The 18097-nt window shown below is 45.8% G+C and overlaps 1 protein-coding gene across 1 annotated transcript in view; it reads left to right on the forward strand.

Annotated features, from left to right (window-relative positions):
- LOC139376635 (calcium channel, voltage-dependent, T type, alpha 1G subunit) overlaps window positions 1–17113 on the forward strand; it is a 319317-nt gene extending 302204 nt beyond the window's left edge. Inside the window, exons 29-38 of the mRNA XM_071119441.1 lie at window positions 1838–1971; window positions 3329–3399; window positions 4499–4577; window positions 4838–4959; window positions 5046–5477; window positions 9141–9284; window positions 10795–10926; window positions 12537–12732; window positions 13009–13178; window positions 15419–17113. Coding sequence (XP_070975542.1) covers window positions 1838–1971; window positions 3329–3399; window positions 4499–4577; window positions 4838–4959; window positions 5046–5477; window positions 9141–9284; window positions 10795–10926; window positions 12537–12732; window positions 13009–13178; window positions 15419–16405 — 2467 coding nt within the window. The 3' untranslated portion in view covers window positions 16406–17113. The remainder of the gene's footprint in view (window positions 1–1837; window positions 1972–3328; window positions 3400–4498; window positions 4578–4837; window positions 4960–5045; window positions 5478–9140; window positions 9285–10794; window positions 10927–12536; window positions 12733–13008; window positions 13179–15418) is intronic.
- Window positions 17114–18097: the final 984 nt, after the last annotated feature.

The following is an 18097-nucleotide window of genomic DNA, read 5'->3' on the forward strand; positions in this document are numbered from 1 at the left end:
TGCCCTCAGAGAACACACACACACACACACACACTGGACCCTGCCCTCAGAGAACACACACACACACACACACACTGGACCCTGCCCTCAGAGAACACACATACACACACACACACTGGACCCTGCCCTCAGAGAACACACATACACACACACACACTGGACCCTGCCCTCAGAGAACACACATACACACACACACACACTGGACCCTGCCCTCAGAGAACACACACACACACACACACACTGGACCCTGCCCTCAGAGAACACACACACACACACACACACTGGACCCTGCCCTCAGAGAACACACATACACACACACACACTGGACCCTGCCCTCAGAGAACACACATACACACACACACACTGGACCCTGCCCTCAGAGAACACACATACACACACACACACACTGGACCCTGCCCTCAGAGAACACACATACACACACACACACACTGGACCCTGCCCTCAGAGAACACACATACACACACACACACACTGGACCCTGCCCTCAGAGAACACACATACACACACACACACTGGACCCTGCCCTCAGAGAACACACATACACACACACACACTGGACCCTGCCCTCAGAGAACACACATACACACACACACACACTAGACCCTGCCCTCAGAGAACACACACACACACACACACACTGGACCCTGCCCTCAGTGAACTATCACACACACACACACACTGGACCCTGCCCTCAGAGAACACACATACACACACACACACTGGACCCTGCCCTCAGAGAACACACATACACACACACACTGGACCCTGCCCTCAGAGAACACACATACACACACACACACTGGACCCTGCCCTCAGAGAACACACATACACACACACACAATCGACCCTGCCCTCAGAGAACACACATACACACACACACACTGGACCCTGCCCTCAGAGAACACACATACACACACACACACACTGGACCCTGCCCTCAGAGAACACACATACACACACACACTGGACCCTGCCCTCAGAGAACACACATACACACACACACACACTGGACCCTGCCCTCAGAGAACACACATACACACACACACACACACTGGACCCTGCCCTCAGAGAACACACATACACACACACACACTGGACCCTGCCCTCAGAGAACACACATACACACACACACACACTGGACCCTGCCCTCAGAGAACACACACACACACACACACACTGGACCCTGCCCTCAGAGAACACACATACACACACACACTGGACCCTGCCCTCAGAGAACACACATACACACACACACACACTGGACCCTGCCCTCAGAGAACACACATACACACACACACACTGGACCCTGGCAGATTAAAAAATGTTGAAATACATGATGAATTGGCAAACACGCTCAACGATGGCAGGGGGCTTAGGAGTTAGACCACGACACACATTACTGATGGAGCAGAAGTGGAAAACAACATGTACTCTGCTTACACACATTACTCGACTTGGAACACATGAACTCTGCTTACACACATTACTCGACTTGGAACAGCAAGTTAATAGTGATCTTATGGGGGTTTGTTATATCTACAATAATCGCGGTGGGAAAGTGTATCTGTGATTTCTCTCACCATGTTACTCGAGAACTTTGCTCTAATGAAACACCTAAGATGGTCCAGGGCCTCTGACAGATCATTGGATTGTCTCACACACTAACACACTAACTTAACCTCTGGCCTTGGGAGGTCTTTTCTTCAATTTTCCATCCTCATCTTGTGGGCTCACCTTTGGGTAAAGCGACCCTTAGTATGCACACATGTCATTGGTGAGAGTATAACATGCCCTTTGTGTGTGTGTGTGTGTGTAGGTGGAACCAGCTGGACCTGGCCATAGTGTTGTTGTCCATCATGGGCATCACTCTGGAGGAGATTGAGGTCAACGCATCCCTGCCCATCAACCCTACTATCATCAGAATCATGAGAGTGCTAAGGATAGCACGAGGTACACACGCACACACACGCACACACACACACACGCACGCAAGCACGCACGCACACACACACACACACACACACACACACACACACACACACACACACATATACTCACAAGAGGCTGCTGAGGGGAGGACTGTTCATTATAATGGCTGGAATGAAGCTAATGGAATGGTATCAAACACATGGAAACCATTTGTTTGATGTACTTGATATCATTCCACTCATTCTGCTCCAGCCATTACCACATCCCATCCTCCCCAATTAAGGTGCCACCAACCTCCTGTGATAAACATACATTCTTTCTCTCTTCTTCTCTCTTTATTTTGTATCTCTCTCTGTCTCTCTCTCTTTCTCCACACACACACACACACACACACACACACACACACACACACACACACACAAGCAAACTAAATGTGCCTCCTGTGCTGTCCTGCTGTTTTAATATGGGTTGTAAAGCAGCGGTAGGTATCCCAGGGACTCCCCTCTTTGTCATTTTTGTGTGGCGGGTCGTAGAGCTTCCATGGTGAGGTGCAATGAGACCAGATGGCACTCGGAACAAAGTCATCTCACAAACACAGGACAGAGATGGGGAGAGAGAGTGGGAGAGAGGAGCTCCAGGAGACAGACTGGGAGACAGACTGGAGAGAGGAAGAATAGAGGAAAGATACGTGTATGGAAAGAAAAGAGGAAGAGCAGAGGAACATAGAAGCATAAAAAAGCAGCACTGCTCATCTGCTTCTCTCGGATTACTGCTCAATAGAGCAGGAGAGGAAAGAGCAGGAGAGGAAAGATAGCGGAGAGGGTAAGCTGATTACTGTCTGTGTAAAGACAGGAGGGCAAGATTAGAGAGAATGGAGTGAAGAGACAGAGTTAGAAGGGTAAAGAGAATGTATTGAGAGAGGCAGAAGGAAAGCATCATCTCCTTTGGGCTGATTACTGTTTAAAGAAAGAAGAGGGCAACTTGTGAAAGAGAGGAGGATGATAGGAAGGGGTAGAGGATGAGGAGAGGTAGAAGAAAGGAGTGAAGGATGAGATAGGGATGAGGGAGGTAGAGATGCTCATCTCTTCAGTCTGATGACTGTGTGTGTAGTGAAAGAACTAGCGGTGGGAGTCGCCATAGATTATTATCACACAGGACCCTAAGGGTGTGTGTGTTTAATTAAAGTTGAGGCCGTCCTCCACTGTTACCAACGGCAATTAACCCTGCCTCATCCGTCACTGCCCTGTCAGTGACATCATCAGACTGCGACCCCAGACATCATCACAGAGTGAAACCTCGGTTAGTATCTCACGGAATATGTTTTACCACAGTTATTCCCAAATATCATTATTTTCTCTCTCGCTGTGTGTGTCCGCAGTGCTGAAGCTACTGAAGATGGCAGTGGGGATGAGAGCGTTGCTGGACACTGTCATGCAGGCTCTGCCTCAGGTAAAGTACAGTAGAGGTACAACCACCAGATCACTACGCATGTTCTTCCGGTCTAAGACATTTAGCCTTATCACATTTAGCCTTTCCATTGGGTTTATGGTTGCATCAGAAATTTGACTTACGCCCATCCGATTCCATTACTCGTCTTCCTCACCTTCTACTATAATACGGATCTCTTTCCATGTTTCTTCCAGGGTACTCCTATGGAGATACAGCTGCACCGATTAGCTGGGTGATTCTGATGCCGAGATAGAGAGGGAGAAAGGGAAGAACTACTCCCAAGAATAGGTAGAAGGGGGAAAAAGTTTTGAAAGAGGAGAGAGATAGATAAGAAGCAGCGAAATAGAAAGAGAGAGGATGTGAGGAAAGGCTGCAAGATGCTGTCGCTGCCAATTCTCTCTAAAACTCAGATTGGAGGGAGGGAGGGAGGGAGGGATGAAGATAAAGTGATGAGAGATAGAGCAGAGTGAGGGTACATGTTAAGCTGCAGGCTACAGTGTTAAATCCTTCAGAGCTTGTCATATCTACATAATTAATAATGATAATAACTTACACATTTTTTGGGGTCAGCTGAGATTAGTTTTGGAGTACATTCTAAAGCTGTAGGCTTACTGTACCCGACCTGGGCATAAACCCTCTACCTCTCTATTGCCTTATCTCCATTCACTCTGGGGTCGTTCCACGAAATGAGTGTATTTTGCATCCCTTTGACATTTTAAGTAGAAATTGTGCACGATTAATGCATTTTAAAGGCCTGTTACATTCAATAAAGTGCCCTTTAATATCGACCACATGGTTAATTCAGTTAATCTGAAATCCGTGCACCCTCTGTGACATCTAGGAAGATTTTAATCCACCTAACCCTAAAATGTCTCTACGTTTTCACCATCAATGCAAAGCCCTAGTTATTTTGTTGCTCATTTCTGAAGATTATTATTTACTAGTGATTTATTTGTCTCTCACCTTATTTTAAGGTCAACCCTGTAACGTGAACTGAACTCTCATTGTAATATACTGAAACTATAACTTTAGTTGTGTAAAAGCAGGTGAGCTGGTTCTACGCTCTCCTCTGTCTCATCCCTCTCTCATCTTTCTGCAGGTGGGGAATCTGGGTCTTCTCTTCATGCTGCTCTTCTTTATCTTCGCAGCACTGGGAGTGGAACTGTTTGGTGATCTCAGTAAGGACACCACACACACACACACACAGCTGCTCTGGGTATAAAATGTTCTCTGCTGGGGCTTCCTTCACATTAGGTCTTAATTGCTTTCTTTCGATTCCTTTGTTGAAATAATTGATTGATTTCACTAATTGTGGCTTTTAGCTTCCAGATAAATATAATTATTTCACCGTGATTATGACTTAATTGGAGAGCTCTGTTACGTCGGAACACACACACCCCAAGCGTTTTCCCTCTCCCTCTCTCTGTCTCTCTGTCAGTTTGTGATGAGCTGCACCCGTGTGAGGGCTTGGGGCGCTACGCTACGTTTAAGAACTTTGGCATGGCCTTCCTGTTGCTGTTCAGAGTATCCACCGGAGACAACTGGAACGGCATAATGAAGGTGAGACTAGGCCGCCACTTTGTGTGCAGTGTCTGTGTTGTGTCTCTTTCTTCATGTGTTCATCCACATATGTTTGTCCCCTCCAGGACACCCTGCGAGACTGTCAACAGGAGAATGCAGGCACCTGTTACAACACGGTGGTCTCTCCTATCTACTTTGTCTCCTTTGTGCTGACTGCCCAGTTTGTCTTGGTCAACGTGGTCATAGCCGTCCTCATGAAGCACCTGGAGGAGAGCAACAAAGAGGCCAAGGAGGAGGCAGAGCTGGAGGCTGAACTAGAGCTGGAGCTACAGCATGGAGGAAGGGGAGGGTGTGGCAGTGGGAGATCACCCCAGCTAAGCCCTCTGGCCCTGGGCATGGAGGAGGGATCTGGCGGCTCCCCCTGGAGGTCTCCAGAGAGGGAGATCCAGAGGGGCAATGTGATGGATTCTCCCCCAGCAGATATCACTAGAAGAGACTCCATACACATCAGCACTGATGCTCCGCTAGGCCTGGAGCCACCACTAGAGGTGAGTGTGGTTGATTGACACCTGGGTGTGTGTGTGTAGTGGTGGGGTTTGGAATTCTTTCTATCCCCGGTTCAGGGGGAAACAGGAATTAGCATTGAGGAGCTATAGTAGAATCTGCAGACAGATGCTTTTGTCCACAACTGTAGAACTCCTGAATGAGTTTCCCTCTCTTGTGTATGTGTGTTTGTCTGCTTGTATATTAACCTTTATTTAAATAGGGAGTCATGCTGAAACCACAGTCTCTTTCGCAGATGAGCCCTGCATGAACCCATCAATAAACAACAACAATTGTATTATACATATCTATATACACATCGATTACACAATACATGAAAAGCAAACACAAAACACGAAAAGCAAAACACATTCAATAATATGAAACAAACACATTCTTCAGAAAAAAGGCTGTCTCAAATCTGCCTGAATTGCCCTAGAGCAGGTTTTCCCAACTGGGGAGCCAGTGGTTTTATTTGGCCCCCCCAAGTTTTCTGAAAAAAAATACAAATGTTTGGACACACCGACTCATTCAAGGATTTTTCTTTATTTTTTTACTATTTTCTACATTGTATAATTATAGTGAAGACATCAAAACTATGAAATAACACATATGGAATCATGTAGTTACCAAAAAAAAGTGTTAAAAACATCTAAATATATTTTATATTTTATATTCTTCAAAATAGCCAACCTTTGCCTTGATGACAGCTTTTTACACTCTTGGCGTTCTGTCAACCAGCTTCACCTGGAATGCTTTTCCAACAGTCTTGAAGGAGTTCCCACATATGCTGAGCACTTGTTGGCTGCTTTTCCTTCACTCTGCAGTCCAACTCATCCCAAACCATCTCAATTGGGTTGAGGTCGGGTGATTGTGGAGGCCAGGTCATCTGATGCAGCACTCTCCTTCTTGGTCAAATAGTCCTTACACAGCCTGGAGGTGTGTTTTGGGTCATTGCCCTGTTGAAAAACAAATGATTGTCCCACTAAGCGCAAACTAGATGGGTTGTCTATCACTGCAGAATGCTGTGGTAGCCATGCTGGTTAAGTGAGCCTTGAATTCTAAATATATTACCGACAGTGTCACCAGCAAAGTTCCCCCACACCACCACACCTCCTCCTCCATGCTTCATGTTGGGCCACACATGCAGAGATCATCCATTCACCTACTCTGCGTCTCACAAAGACACAGCAGTTGGAACCAAAAATCTAAAATGTGGACTCATCAGACCAAAGGACAGATTTCCACCGGGCTAATGACCGTTGCTCGTGTTTCTTGGCCCAAGCCAGTCTCTCCTTCTTATTGGTGTTCTTTAGTAGTGGTGTCATCTGAACAGTTGATGTTGGGATGTGTCTGTTTCTTGAACTCCGTGAAGTATTTATTTAGGCTGCAATCTGAGGCTGGTAATGAACTTATCCTCTGCAGCAGAGGTAACTCTGTGTCTTCCTTTCCTGTGGCGGTTCTCATGAGAGCCAATTTCATCATTGCGCTTGATGGTTTTTGTGACTGCGCTTGAAGAAAGTTTCAATGCTCTTGAAATTTTCCAGATTGACTGACCTTCATGTCTTGAAAGTAATGATGGACTGTCATTTCTCTTTGCTTATTTGAGCTGTTTTTGCCATAATATGGACTTGGTCTCTTACCAAATAGGGCTATCTTCTGTACTGATTGTCTCAAATGCATTAAGAATGAAAGAGATTCCACAAATTAACTTTTAACAAGGCACACCTGTTAATTGAAATGCATTCCAGGTGACAACCTCATAAAGCTGATTGAGAGAATGCCAAGAGTGTGCAAAGCTGTCATCAAGGCAAAGGTTGGCTACTTTGAAGAATCTCAAATGAACTTTTTTGGATACTACATGATTCCATGTGTTATTTCGTAGTTTTGATGCCTTCACTATTATTCTCCAATGTGGAAAATAGTAAAACAAGTAAGAAAAACCCTTGAATGAGTAAATGTGTCCAAACCTTTGACTGATACTGTATACATTTTATTTTACATTTTTATATGGACATAAAAGACTGTAAAAACACCAGGGAATCAGCTCCAAGTGATTTTAATTTCGCAGGTCTGTTCCCAAGAATTACCAAGCATCACAAACGAATGTAAGCAAGGTTTGAAATTATTATATCTGTTTGGGCTTCTTGCAGCCAATTTGCGGTCAACAAACTATCTTTAATTATGTTCCGGTTCCCCGACCATCCACTCAAGAAAAGATCAGCCCACGGCTGAATCTATTTGATGATCCCTCCACTAGAGGTACCAACTACACCAACTTTAAGGACTTTTGGAAATCATTCCACATGAGCTGTAAATAACTAAAAGCACATTTACCTGACTGGGTGGAGATAGAAGGGATTTCCAGGGTTAGACATCCCCTTGAGTCCAGGTCTGGTGACTTATACAGCTCGGGGCAGCAGGGTAGCATAATGATTAGAGCGTTGGGCTAGTAACCAGAAAGTTGCAATTTCAAATCCCTCAGCTGACAAGGTATGAATCTGCTGTTCTACCCCTGAACAAGGCAGTTAACCCACTAGGCCGTCATTGACTTGCCTAGTTGAATAAAGATAAATAATAAAGGTTAACAATTTATTTATTTTTTATTTATTAGGAACCCCGTTAGCTGACGCCAATTACTGGGGTCCGACACATGAAACAGACATTACAGACAAAATACTTTATAATTTACATGCATTTAAAAAATATTAACATGTAGTGTGTGTGTGTGTGTGTGTGTGTGTGTGTGTGTGTGTGTGTGTGTGTGTGTGTGTGTGTGTGTGTGTGTTTGCACCTATCAGTTACACATACGTGTCAGTATATACACACAACAATGAGATAGGTATGACGGAAGTTTATGCAACAGTGCTTCATAGACAAAAAGAGTGCAATGCATCGATCTACGAGACTTCAAAGAGGACCAGCTTACTTTCGGATACAAAATGCAATGATGTGTACTGAACCTTTTTCCCGTAATAAAGTTGCGTATGTGTATCAGTCCCAGTAGACGAGTGCCAGCCGTAGGTCACTGTAATGCCATGGGAAAGACAGGACACAGCCGTATGTTGTTTACTAGACTGCTATTTCCAGCCAACAGGCCTTTTTATAGTGACTAGAGGTTGGGCTGTATCATTCTTCTGATGTTATCTCTCTCTCCTCTCTGTCATCCCTCGCTGGCAGAAACATGTGTGGTTAAACTCTGTTTCCTCTCCCTCTGGGGTTGAGAGTGGAGTTTTAGTAGTGTTTTACTGCCCCCTTCTGGTTTGGTGAAGGAACTTTCAGTATTTAGGAACATGACTGATTGCGAGTATTGGTTCTGTGTAGACCAGACGTAGGTTAACAACCTGATGCTTGTCCTGAACCATGTGCACACACCACCTGCGTTTTATTCTCTGTATGTGTTCTACCACACCTGACCTTGTCGTCTTCGCTCACTTCCTTCCTCCTGCTCCCTTTTTCCCGTTTGTCTTTCTTTCTGTGTGTCTCTCTATTTCTGTCTATGTTTCTCTCTTCTTCTCTCTGTCTGTCTGTCTGTCTGTCTGTCTGTCTGTCTGTCTGTCTGTCTCTCTCCCTGTCTCCCTATCCGTCTCTCTCTCTCTCTCTCTCTCTCTCTCTCTCTCTCTCTCTCTCTCTCTCTCGGTCTCTCTCGGTCTCTGTCACCCTATGTCCATCTGTAGCGAAGAGCAATGTTTGACTCGGTCTCCTCGGTGATCCAGGGTTCGATGGAGGGAGAGTTGAGTCTGATGGACAACCTGTCAGAGTCAATATGTCACTACTACGCCCTACCCCCACTACCCAGCAAGCACTGCAGTGACAAGAAGGTCAATGAACTCGCCTGCGCAACCCTACCATTCTTCCGCCTCAGCCGATCACTCACATCACACCCATGCTGAAGTCTTCGCTCAGCCTCAATCTATGGCACACACCCTCCTCTCAACTCTAACTCAACCCTTTTCCCCCTCCTGTTTCTCTTACTACACTCAACTCTCTCACCTCTAACTGTGTGTTCCCATTTCTCTCTAATCCCGTGTGTTGCTTGGTCAATAATATTATTAGAAATGTGGTCACCCTCCAATATCCCTCTCTCAGCTTGGCTGTATAGGGTAATGATAAGGTAGTATACCTACCGCACACAGACACACACACACACTCACACACACACACACTCGCAGACACACATACACACACACACACACACACAAACACACACACGCACACACACGCGCACACACACACACACACACACACTTGGCATTGAGCTTTGAAAACGAACCACCCATTGGATTGAGCACCAACTAATGATAATAATTTGACTCCGCTGCCAAGCTGGCTGGACACACACACACACCGTACGTGATAATTTCCCGAACATTGAGCAATGCATCACTGTTGAATTATGCATCTGAATGTCTCCTTTTCCCCATTCAGGACAAAATGATTCAGCCAATCACATTAGCATTGCTAAACAGTGTCTGCTAAAGCTTTTAAAATGGATTGAGGCTAACGTAATGCCGCAGCAGTAATAGCCTCACTGCCTCTCCCTCTCTGTCTGATTCTGAAAAGTTAGCAGAAATCTCTTCCAGGCGCCCACTCAGTCTCTGCCAGTTAGGACCCCTGCCCCTGTCTGCACGGCTGGCCCAGTCGTTTGCCTGTCAAAAAGCATTTCCTCAATTCATTCTCCCGGTTAGGGGTGAGTGAGGGAGTGAAGTCGGAAACAGTAAGCGTTTAGCAGAGCAAGCTCTGCGAGTTTGAACCCTTCCAAGATGGTGCTCAGTGTTGTGAAACCAGGCTAGCTCTACTAAGGTTGCATTACACGAGGTTTGTTTATTATCCCAGCTCATCCCCTGTCAATTACTCTTCATGAAAAGTTGAACCTTTTCAATATCATATAAGAGACCATTTTGTGGTTTGTCTGTGGGACGTCATATTGCCGTGTATTTGTCATCTATATGGATGGATGTTGTTTCATTAACTGTTGGTCTGTAGATTTACTTGAACTGTTGTTTGTCATATCTGTTTGTCTGGAATTAGGTTGATATATCTGTGTGTGTGTGTTGGTTTGTGTGTGATTTATCCATGTATCTGTTGATACGTCTGTTGTTGATTCAATCTCAGGTGTTAGGTGTTGTGTAGGGTTGTTTGCTATATCTACCGTGTGTAATTGTGTGTTGTTACAGCACACGCTGTCTGATGACTTGTCACATCTGTGCTATGCATGTCATCACGTTGTGGGATGTGTCATGCCACTGTCTGTTTGTGTGATTAGCCGGATTGTGTGTGCGTGCGTGTGTGTCTTCTCTGCTCACCGGGCCTTGTTTGTTCTCTATCTAGATCCCTCTAGCGGAGATGGAAGCTCTCTCTCTGACCTCCGACAAATCCTGGTCCCTAGCTCTCACCGACGACTCCACCCCTGATGATATTAACCCTCTCTTACTAACCAGTCTGGAGTCCAACGTACTGACAGTTCCTCTCTCTCTCTCTTAATCCCATCGCCTCCTCTTCCTCTGCTGTCTCTTGTAGCTTAGCCTTTCCCAAGGGAGCTTCCGAACTCAGCTGGCCCCTCCAGTCTCACTCTCTCTGGGGTACTGGCTATAGGTTGGAGGTTACCTTCTGGATGTCAATTAGGCATATATAAACATGTCTAAAGTAACCAATGAATTTTGCATGTAATGGACACGATTGAAATTTGGTAATCAAGCAACTTGTCAACTTGAGCACTAATTGAGTGGCAGCGATAGGGTAGAGAGGGACACGAGGTGAAGCTACTCCCTCTACACTACTTCAGTTGTAATTAGTCTCCTCACAATGTCCTTTACGGTGGCTCAGAGAGGACATCTCTGCTCTCAGCTCTCTGAGTTTCCCCCACGCACCGTAGGTAATTGAGAGTTGTCGGGAAACAATCTGGGATAATTTATGACCAATTTACCCTTGTTAGCTTGAGAGTCGTTCTCTCTCCGTTGCTTGTCAGACACAGAGAGCGGTGGCGACGTACAACCTTGCCACTCATCACAAGGGCGTTGAACTAATCAATCAGGTTATATTGTAGCGTGGGATGAATGTAATAGCTGTGTCAGGGGGATTTTCCGAACCCAGCACATGCATCACCCAGACACATTAATGATTTCAAATGAATCATAGAACTGGAGGTAAAACACAGAGAGATGTGAGCAGGACACACACATGAGTTTGGAAGAACCTGGAGATTTTTTAACCATCCGCTCTTCTCCCTCGCTCTCTCTCTTTCTCTCACTTTTTCATTCCACCTTTCTAGCCTGGTGTCTGTCCGTTCCAGTCCAGTCCAGTAGACTAGTGCGCCTGCTCGCCTGCCCGTACCTCTTTTTCTCTTTTTGTCTCTGTCTCTCTCTCTTATCTTTCTTTTGTCTCTGTCCTCTCTCTTTTTTCCCTGTTCGCTTTGTCTCTCTCTCTCTCTCTCTCTCTCTCTCCCTCTCTCTCTCTCTCTCCCTAACTCTCTCTCTCTCTCTCTCTCTCCCTATCTCTCTCTCTCTCTCTCTCTCTCTCTTTCTCTCTCTCTTTTGTGCCGTCCTCTGTGTTTTAAACAATGTGACAAGTGAATGTAGTGCCACTCCGATCTCTGTGGTTAGTAGCTGTGGGTTAGATATGTTGTCTGCTAGCCAAGGACATAGCAGGGCACTGGCCTAGCTTGCATTTTCTGTCTCTCAGAACCCAGGGATAGAATAAACCTCCTGCTCTAAATCTGTGGCCTAAACGATAAACGATTACAGCCAAAAAAAGCTCAAGCATCCAAATGCTTCATTCATTTGTCTTGCTACAGTAAAGACATAGACAATGTGGTTTCAGTTAGTTTCAGTAACTCTGAGCCCAGAGCCAGGTCTGTGCCAGTCTCCTCTCTGCCACTAGTGCAATGATGCCGTCTGTCTGGTCTGTCGCTCAGTGTGCCAACAATTACTTCCTTCATGTGTGTATGTGTGGAGTGTGTGTGTGTGAGGGAGTGTGTGAAGTCTCTGCTAAAGACCTGTGGTCAGACCGCCAAGTAGGTCCAGAAAGAGGCTGACTTCTCTGTCCCTCAGGTGGAGTTACTTGATCCTGGGGAGCCGTTGGAGGACAACCTGTTGAGTGTACGGAAGTCAGCGGTGGGCCGCACCCACTCCCTACCCAATGACAGCTACATGTTCCTGCCTCTGGAGCCCTTCGGACCCCCAGGAGCCGGCCTGGCTCCTGGCTTATCTCCAGTACTGACACAGGCTACAGGGCCGCAGCACATAGAGGCACTTAGCAGCGCCCTGTCAGGTACAGTACAGAGACTCCCTCTACATGCCGACATTGTTTACAAACGCACACAGACACACACAAACGGACACAAACACACACACAGAAACACACACACATTCACACACACATAGTAACCTTTCCCCTTGATCAAAGTGAATGCTGTCAGGAAAACCAATACATTTCTAGAAGAGTAGGACCCGGAACCAACCTCACCCACACCTACTGTTTTGATAATCTCTTGTTGTTTTTGTGTGTGAGAATCAAGTTATATTTGTGTTGTGTGTGTTACCACAGGCTCCAATACCTCGGTGCGGTCCCAACCAGAGGAGAGCTCCCAGCAGTCGGCTGTGCCTACAGACTTCTTCAGACCCATCAGTCCTCACAGCCTCTCAGACTCAGAGAATATACCCCGACTACCCCCGCCACAGCACACACACACACTTAGCCGCACACTCCGCAGACAGGTGAGACACAGACATAGAGGCAAACACACACAACCCATACACACACACACACACCGGAGGTAACAAATGTTTTCTATCAGAAATGACTGTTCATCATTGTGTTTTTCGCCTCATGTTTCTGCTGTGATATGATGTTTTTCGTAAACTTTCCTTCCTCTCAGCTCTGCTCTTAATGCTGTCTTCTCTCCTCCCTCCTGCCTCCCTTCTTCCTGTCTGTTTTATGTTTCTAACTTCTCCATCCCTCCTCCCCTCCTCCCTCCGCCCTCACAATGCTCTCCGTCCCCTGTCCATCTCTCTGTCCATCTGCTTGCCTCCCGTTCCTGTGTCCGCTACCAACAGAGTCTAGTTCAGCAACCACCAGACCCGGAGCTGCTGATCAAACACAGATACTCCTGTTTCTGAAACAGTACAATAATAACCTCTGACCCTCTACCGCTCATTTCAGAAACACTGAGCGTCCCTATTTCTTATCCACCCCGCCTCCAACACACACACACATACACACGTGCGCGCGCGCGCTCACACACACATTTCTCTTTCCCTGACCTCTCCTCCTCCCCTTCTTGCGCCATTGTTTGTCTGTCTTCTGCTGACCATCTGCCACAATGCATCTCACTTGACCCACCGTCATACAGTAGGTAGCGTTGAACATCGTTTTGGAATGGCTAGACTGTTAATTCTCATAGAAATAGGGGACTATATTGTTTCTGAACCCCTATAAGGGTCATATGAACTACCCACTGAAATCGTTATCACACATCTGTTGATTGATGGAATGTATTTGAGTTTAAGATGCAGTCAGTTTGCCTATTAAATGTAGGCGTTGGCCTACACATCACACTATTGTAACTACATATTACACTGTTATAACTCAGGGTTTAAATCAGGACTGTCAGTTCTGTCCATAATATTTGGCCACATATTTGTTTGACTGTTTTAGAGCACTTGTCCTTGTTGGGCAGTATTGTGATTGTATGAAGATGATTATGTTGATGAAATAGTTACTATTGAGAAGGAGTTATGATATGACATTTTTTTTAATGTTACCCCGTATGACAGGAAATGTTCTACAACCACAAATAGGCATTGATTAAAAAAAATGTAAGAGGAGTTGGCTCCATTGTTAGTGCTACTGTAGCTGTGGTATTGGCTTGGTTATACTATCTTAGTCCGCTAGATGTCACTGTTGTCACATCATCCATGCTTTCTGTCAAGACACACAAATCTTCAAGTCATGAATATTCTGTGAACAATCATGTCCCAGTTGTCCCAAAACTCTTAAATAGCTACCTTTTCTTTTCTGTCCATATTTTGTCACATAACAACCAAGATACTTCAGATCTGTGGTCTCAAATTGCATAAGATATGGAAAGGATGCTATATGAGACTTTTGTAACTTTTATAGTGTGTCATTGTGTTCTACTAACCTTTCCTCTCCTGTAGCTACACACAGACCCAGTACCCTCTGCCCTTTGCCCTCTGACCTCTGAGGAAAAAAGCTGAAGCGCTGCCCTATAGTACCACTCTCTAAAATTTCCAATACATTTTTGTCATTGGGGAGTTAGCTGACTGGGCTACAAGGGCAGAGGGTATTGAGGATATTGGGCATTTGGAAGAGGCTCAAAATGCAGTGCACCAGACCAGGCATATCTCCCAATACTCCTTCTGTTAAACAGGGAATTAACATTGGGCACTCAATTAGAACTTGGGAAACCACGGTTGTACCCAGTGTCCTAGCTGAGACAAACTGTGCCCTACTACTGCTGCTACTGTAAATCACATGCTGTCACTGAATCTCTTCATAAAACAGATACTCTTGACACATATCTGAACCTGGAATGGTTTCCTTGTGCAATAAACATACAGCAATACACTTACTAGTTGACGTACAAATTGTACTGCACTCTATTGCAATTTCAACATTTCCTCTGTATCACAATGAGGCAGAGACGGTATTGAGAGCATGCTGGTCTAATGGTGAACTCTGACCTTCACTCCTATTGGTCATCCTCACCCAGTCACCTCACACTAACCAGTCTCCCACCTCTCACCCCCTCATGTCCCCCTAACCACCCAACCCCTGTGTCTCAATCTCTCCCTCCCTGCCTCACCCCTCTCCCTGTTCTTCTCTCCCGCTCCTCTTCCACCTTTCTCCATTTCTTTCAAACTCTGCCTCACTGCACCATCCCTCCTAATCCCTCTCCTCCCTCCTCCCCCTCTCTCCCTCCTTCCTCCACCAGGTGGCAGTATCTAATGATTCCCAGGAGGCTCTGTGGTCTGACGGAGGGGAGGGGGTCCTAAATGTAGCTTCCCTAGCCCTCCCCCTTTCCTCCTCCTCTTCCTCATCCTCCCATCTTCACCAGCAGCCTTCTCTCTGGCTGGTCCCTGCCACCCCAGGGGCGTCCCCTCAACTGTCGCGCCCCAGTAGTGTTCACACCCAACACCCCTTCTCAAACCACAACCAGCACCACCTCTCCTCCTCACCCAACTCCCCCTCCTCCCTCTCCTCACCCCCTCCTCCCCTCCCCTCCGCTCGCCCCTGGAGACAGGAAGAGGCCTCGGCAGACCACGAGGTGTCGCTCATCAACCGGGCGGGGCTGGCGGGGAGTGAGGATGTCACAGGTGTCGGACTGGAGTCAGAGGTCGGAGGTCTCAATGGCAGTTACCAAGGTCATGAGGTTGGCCGTGGTGAGGGGAGCCGGCCGTGCCTGAGACAGCTGAAGAGGTTCCACAGCGCTGACGCCCAGGGCCGGAGCATTCTAGCGTCCCGGCCACGCCCCCTGTCCTGGTTGGACGATCCTCGGCGCCACTCAGTGGAGGTGTGTTCGTCTGTAGAGTCCAGTCCCCAGCGCAGCACTACGTCCTCGGGGTTCGTCTCCCGAGCAGACAGCCTCCAGATCCATTCCCAGACCACAACAAAGACCCTGCCCTCTCCCCGACGCAAGAAGAAAATGAGCCCCCCGTGTATCTCTGTAGACCCCCCTGATGGACTGGAGTCCCAGCCCGGCCTCCACCCTACCCTGGGAGGTTTGGGGGGCCTAGGGATGCCCCCTCCCTTACCCAGCCGGGATACCTCCTGTCTGAGGAGACGGGCTCCCTCCAGTGACTCCAAGGACTCCTTTGACCTCGGGGCAGGGGAGGGGCTGGGCCAGGAGGGAGGGGGGCCCAACCCCAAGCTGTTGACTCTGCCCAGCTTCTCCTTTGAGAAGACAAGCTCTGAGCACTGAACACTCACACACACTGATGTACACACACACACTAACACACACACACACACACACAGCAAACCATTAAGCACATAGGCACACAGACACACACATGCAAACACACGATACACTTGGTGTATCCGTGATGGTGATAGTCGTAGTAATAATACCGTAGAGAGTAATTATGGTAAAACTACAACAAAACGGTCAAATCATCCTTGGTTTTATTGAGGATCCGTGCAGTACTGTCGTAGTGTGACCATCCCTTGTCTTTGTATTGTTGTACTGCCAAAACCACAAGAACGTGAAAAGAACACAGCATAAGCAGAGTTGAAACAAGAATACAAACATGACTGTTTCTCTTCTACCACACCTGCATGCCGCCATTGGCTGCAGGTCGACCCCATGACCTCTGGAGTGAAGTCAGCACCAATAACTTTGGATAGCGCCTGCCAGTGGCCACTATTGGGAATGCTCAGTGTTAGACAGTGGGACTTCACCCTCACACGGGCAACAGTGGAGGTACAAAGCAATATGAACGATTTAGAGACACTATTTTCTTAAATTATTGGGCCATAGTGTTTGTACAGGATGTAGATTTTTTTATTATTTCATTATATATTTTTGGGGGGTGATCTTTTTTGTGATGGGTTTCAATTTTTCTCTGTTTGTTTCAATGTTCGAAAAAATGTTTAGCTAGTCAGTTTTGTTTAATTTTAGGGATATTTTCTAGCTTTCTTGATTTGCTGAGGAAAGTGATTTTTTTTTTCAAAGTGCTGAGAATCATGTATTTGTAGGATTAATATATATATATATATATATATATATATATATATATATATATAAACAACTCATTAAACTGAGCTTGGATTTTTAAGCACAAGAAGGGGACTTTGGTGGTTTGAAGGTAGGCAACAGAATGGTATAAGTCAATGTGTTGTTATTTACTTCATAACAAACATTACAGACTAAAACTTTAGAGCAGTGTTTGAAGATTTTTATTGACAGGATAAAATCTAACGAGATGCATTATCATATTTTCAAGGTTGTCCTGATTTCACAAAACACACATACAATAATATTCAATCCAACAAACTCTGATTTCTTCAACACAATCCTGGGAATTCGTTATTTACGTCTTGAAAGAACTTGATGTAGTATGTCTGAATCTACAGTGCCTTCAGAAAGTATTCATATCCCTTGACCTATTCCACATTTTGTTGTGTTATAGTCTGAATTAAAAATGGATTTAAAAAATCCTCACGTATCTACACACAAAGTGACAACATGTTTTTAGAAATTTTTCGCAAATTTATTGAAAATTAAATACAGAAATATCTCATTTACATACAGTACCAGTCAAAAGTTTGGACACATCTACTCGTTCAAAGGTTTTTCTTTATTTTTACTATTTTCTACATTGTACAATAATATTGAAGATATCAAAACTATGAAATAACACATATGGTATCATGTAGTAACCAAAAAAGTGTTAAACATATATTTTATATTCTTCAAAGTAGCCACCCTTTGCCTTGAAGATAGCTTTGCACTCTCAACCAGCTTCACCTGGAATGCTTTCCAACAGTCTTGAAGGAGTTCCCACATAAGCTGAGCACTTGTTGGCTGCTTTCCCAAACCATCTCAATTGGGTTGAGGTCTGGTGATTGTGGAGGCCAGGTCATCTGATGCAGCACTCCATCACTCTCCTTC

The sequence above is a fragment of the Oncorhynchus clarkii genome, chromosome 20 (genome assembly GCF_045791955.1).
Source record: "Oncorhynchus clarkii lewisi isolate Uvic-CL-2024 chromosome 20, UVic_Ocla_1.0, whole genome shotgun sequence".
In the NCBI taxonomy this organism is placed as follows: Eukaryota; Metazoa; Chordata; class Actinopteri; order Salmoniformes; family Salmonidae; genus Oncorhynchus; species Oncorhynchus clarkii.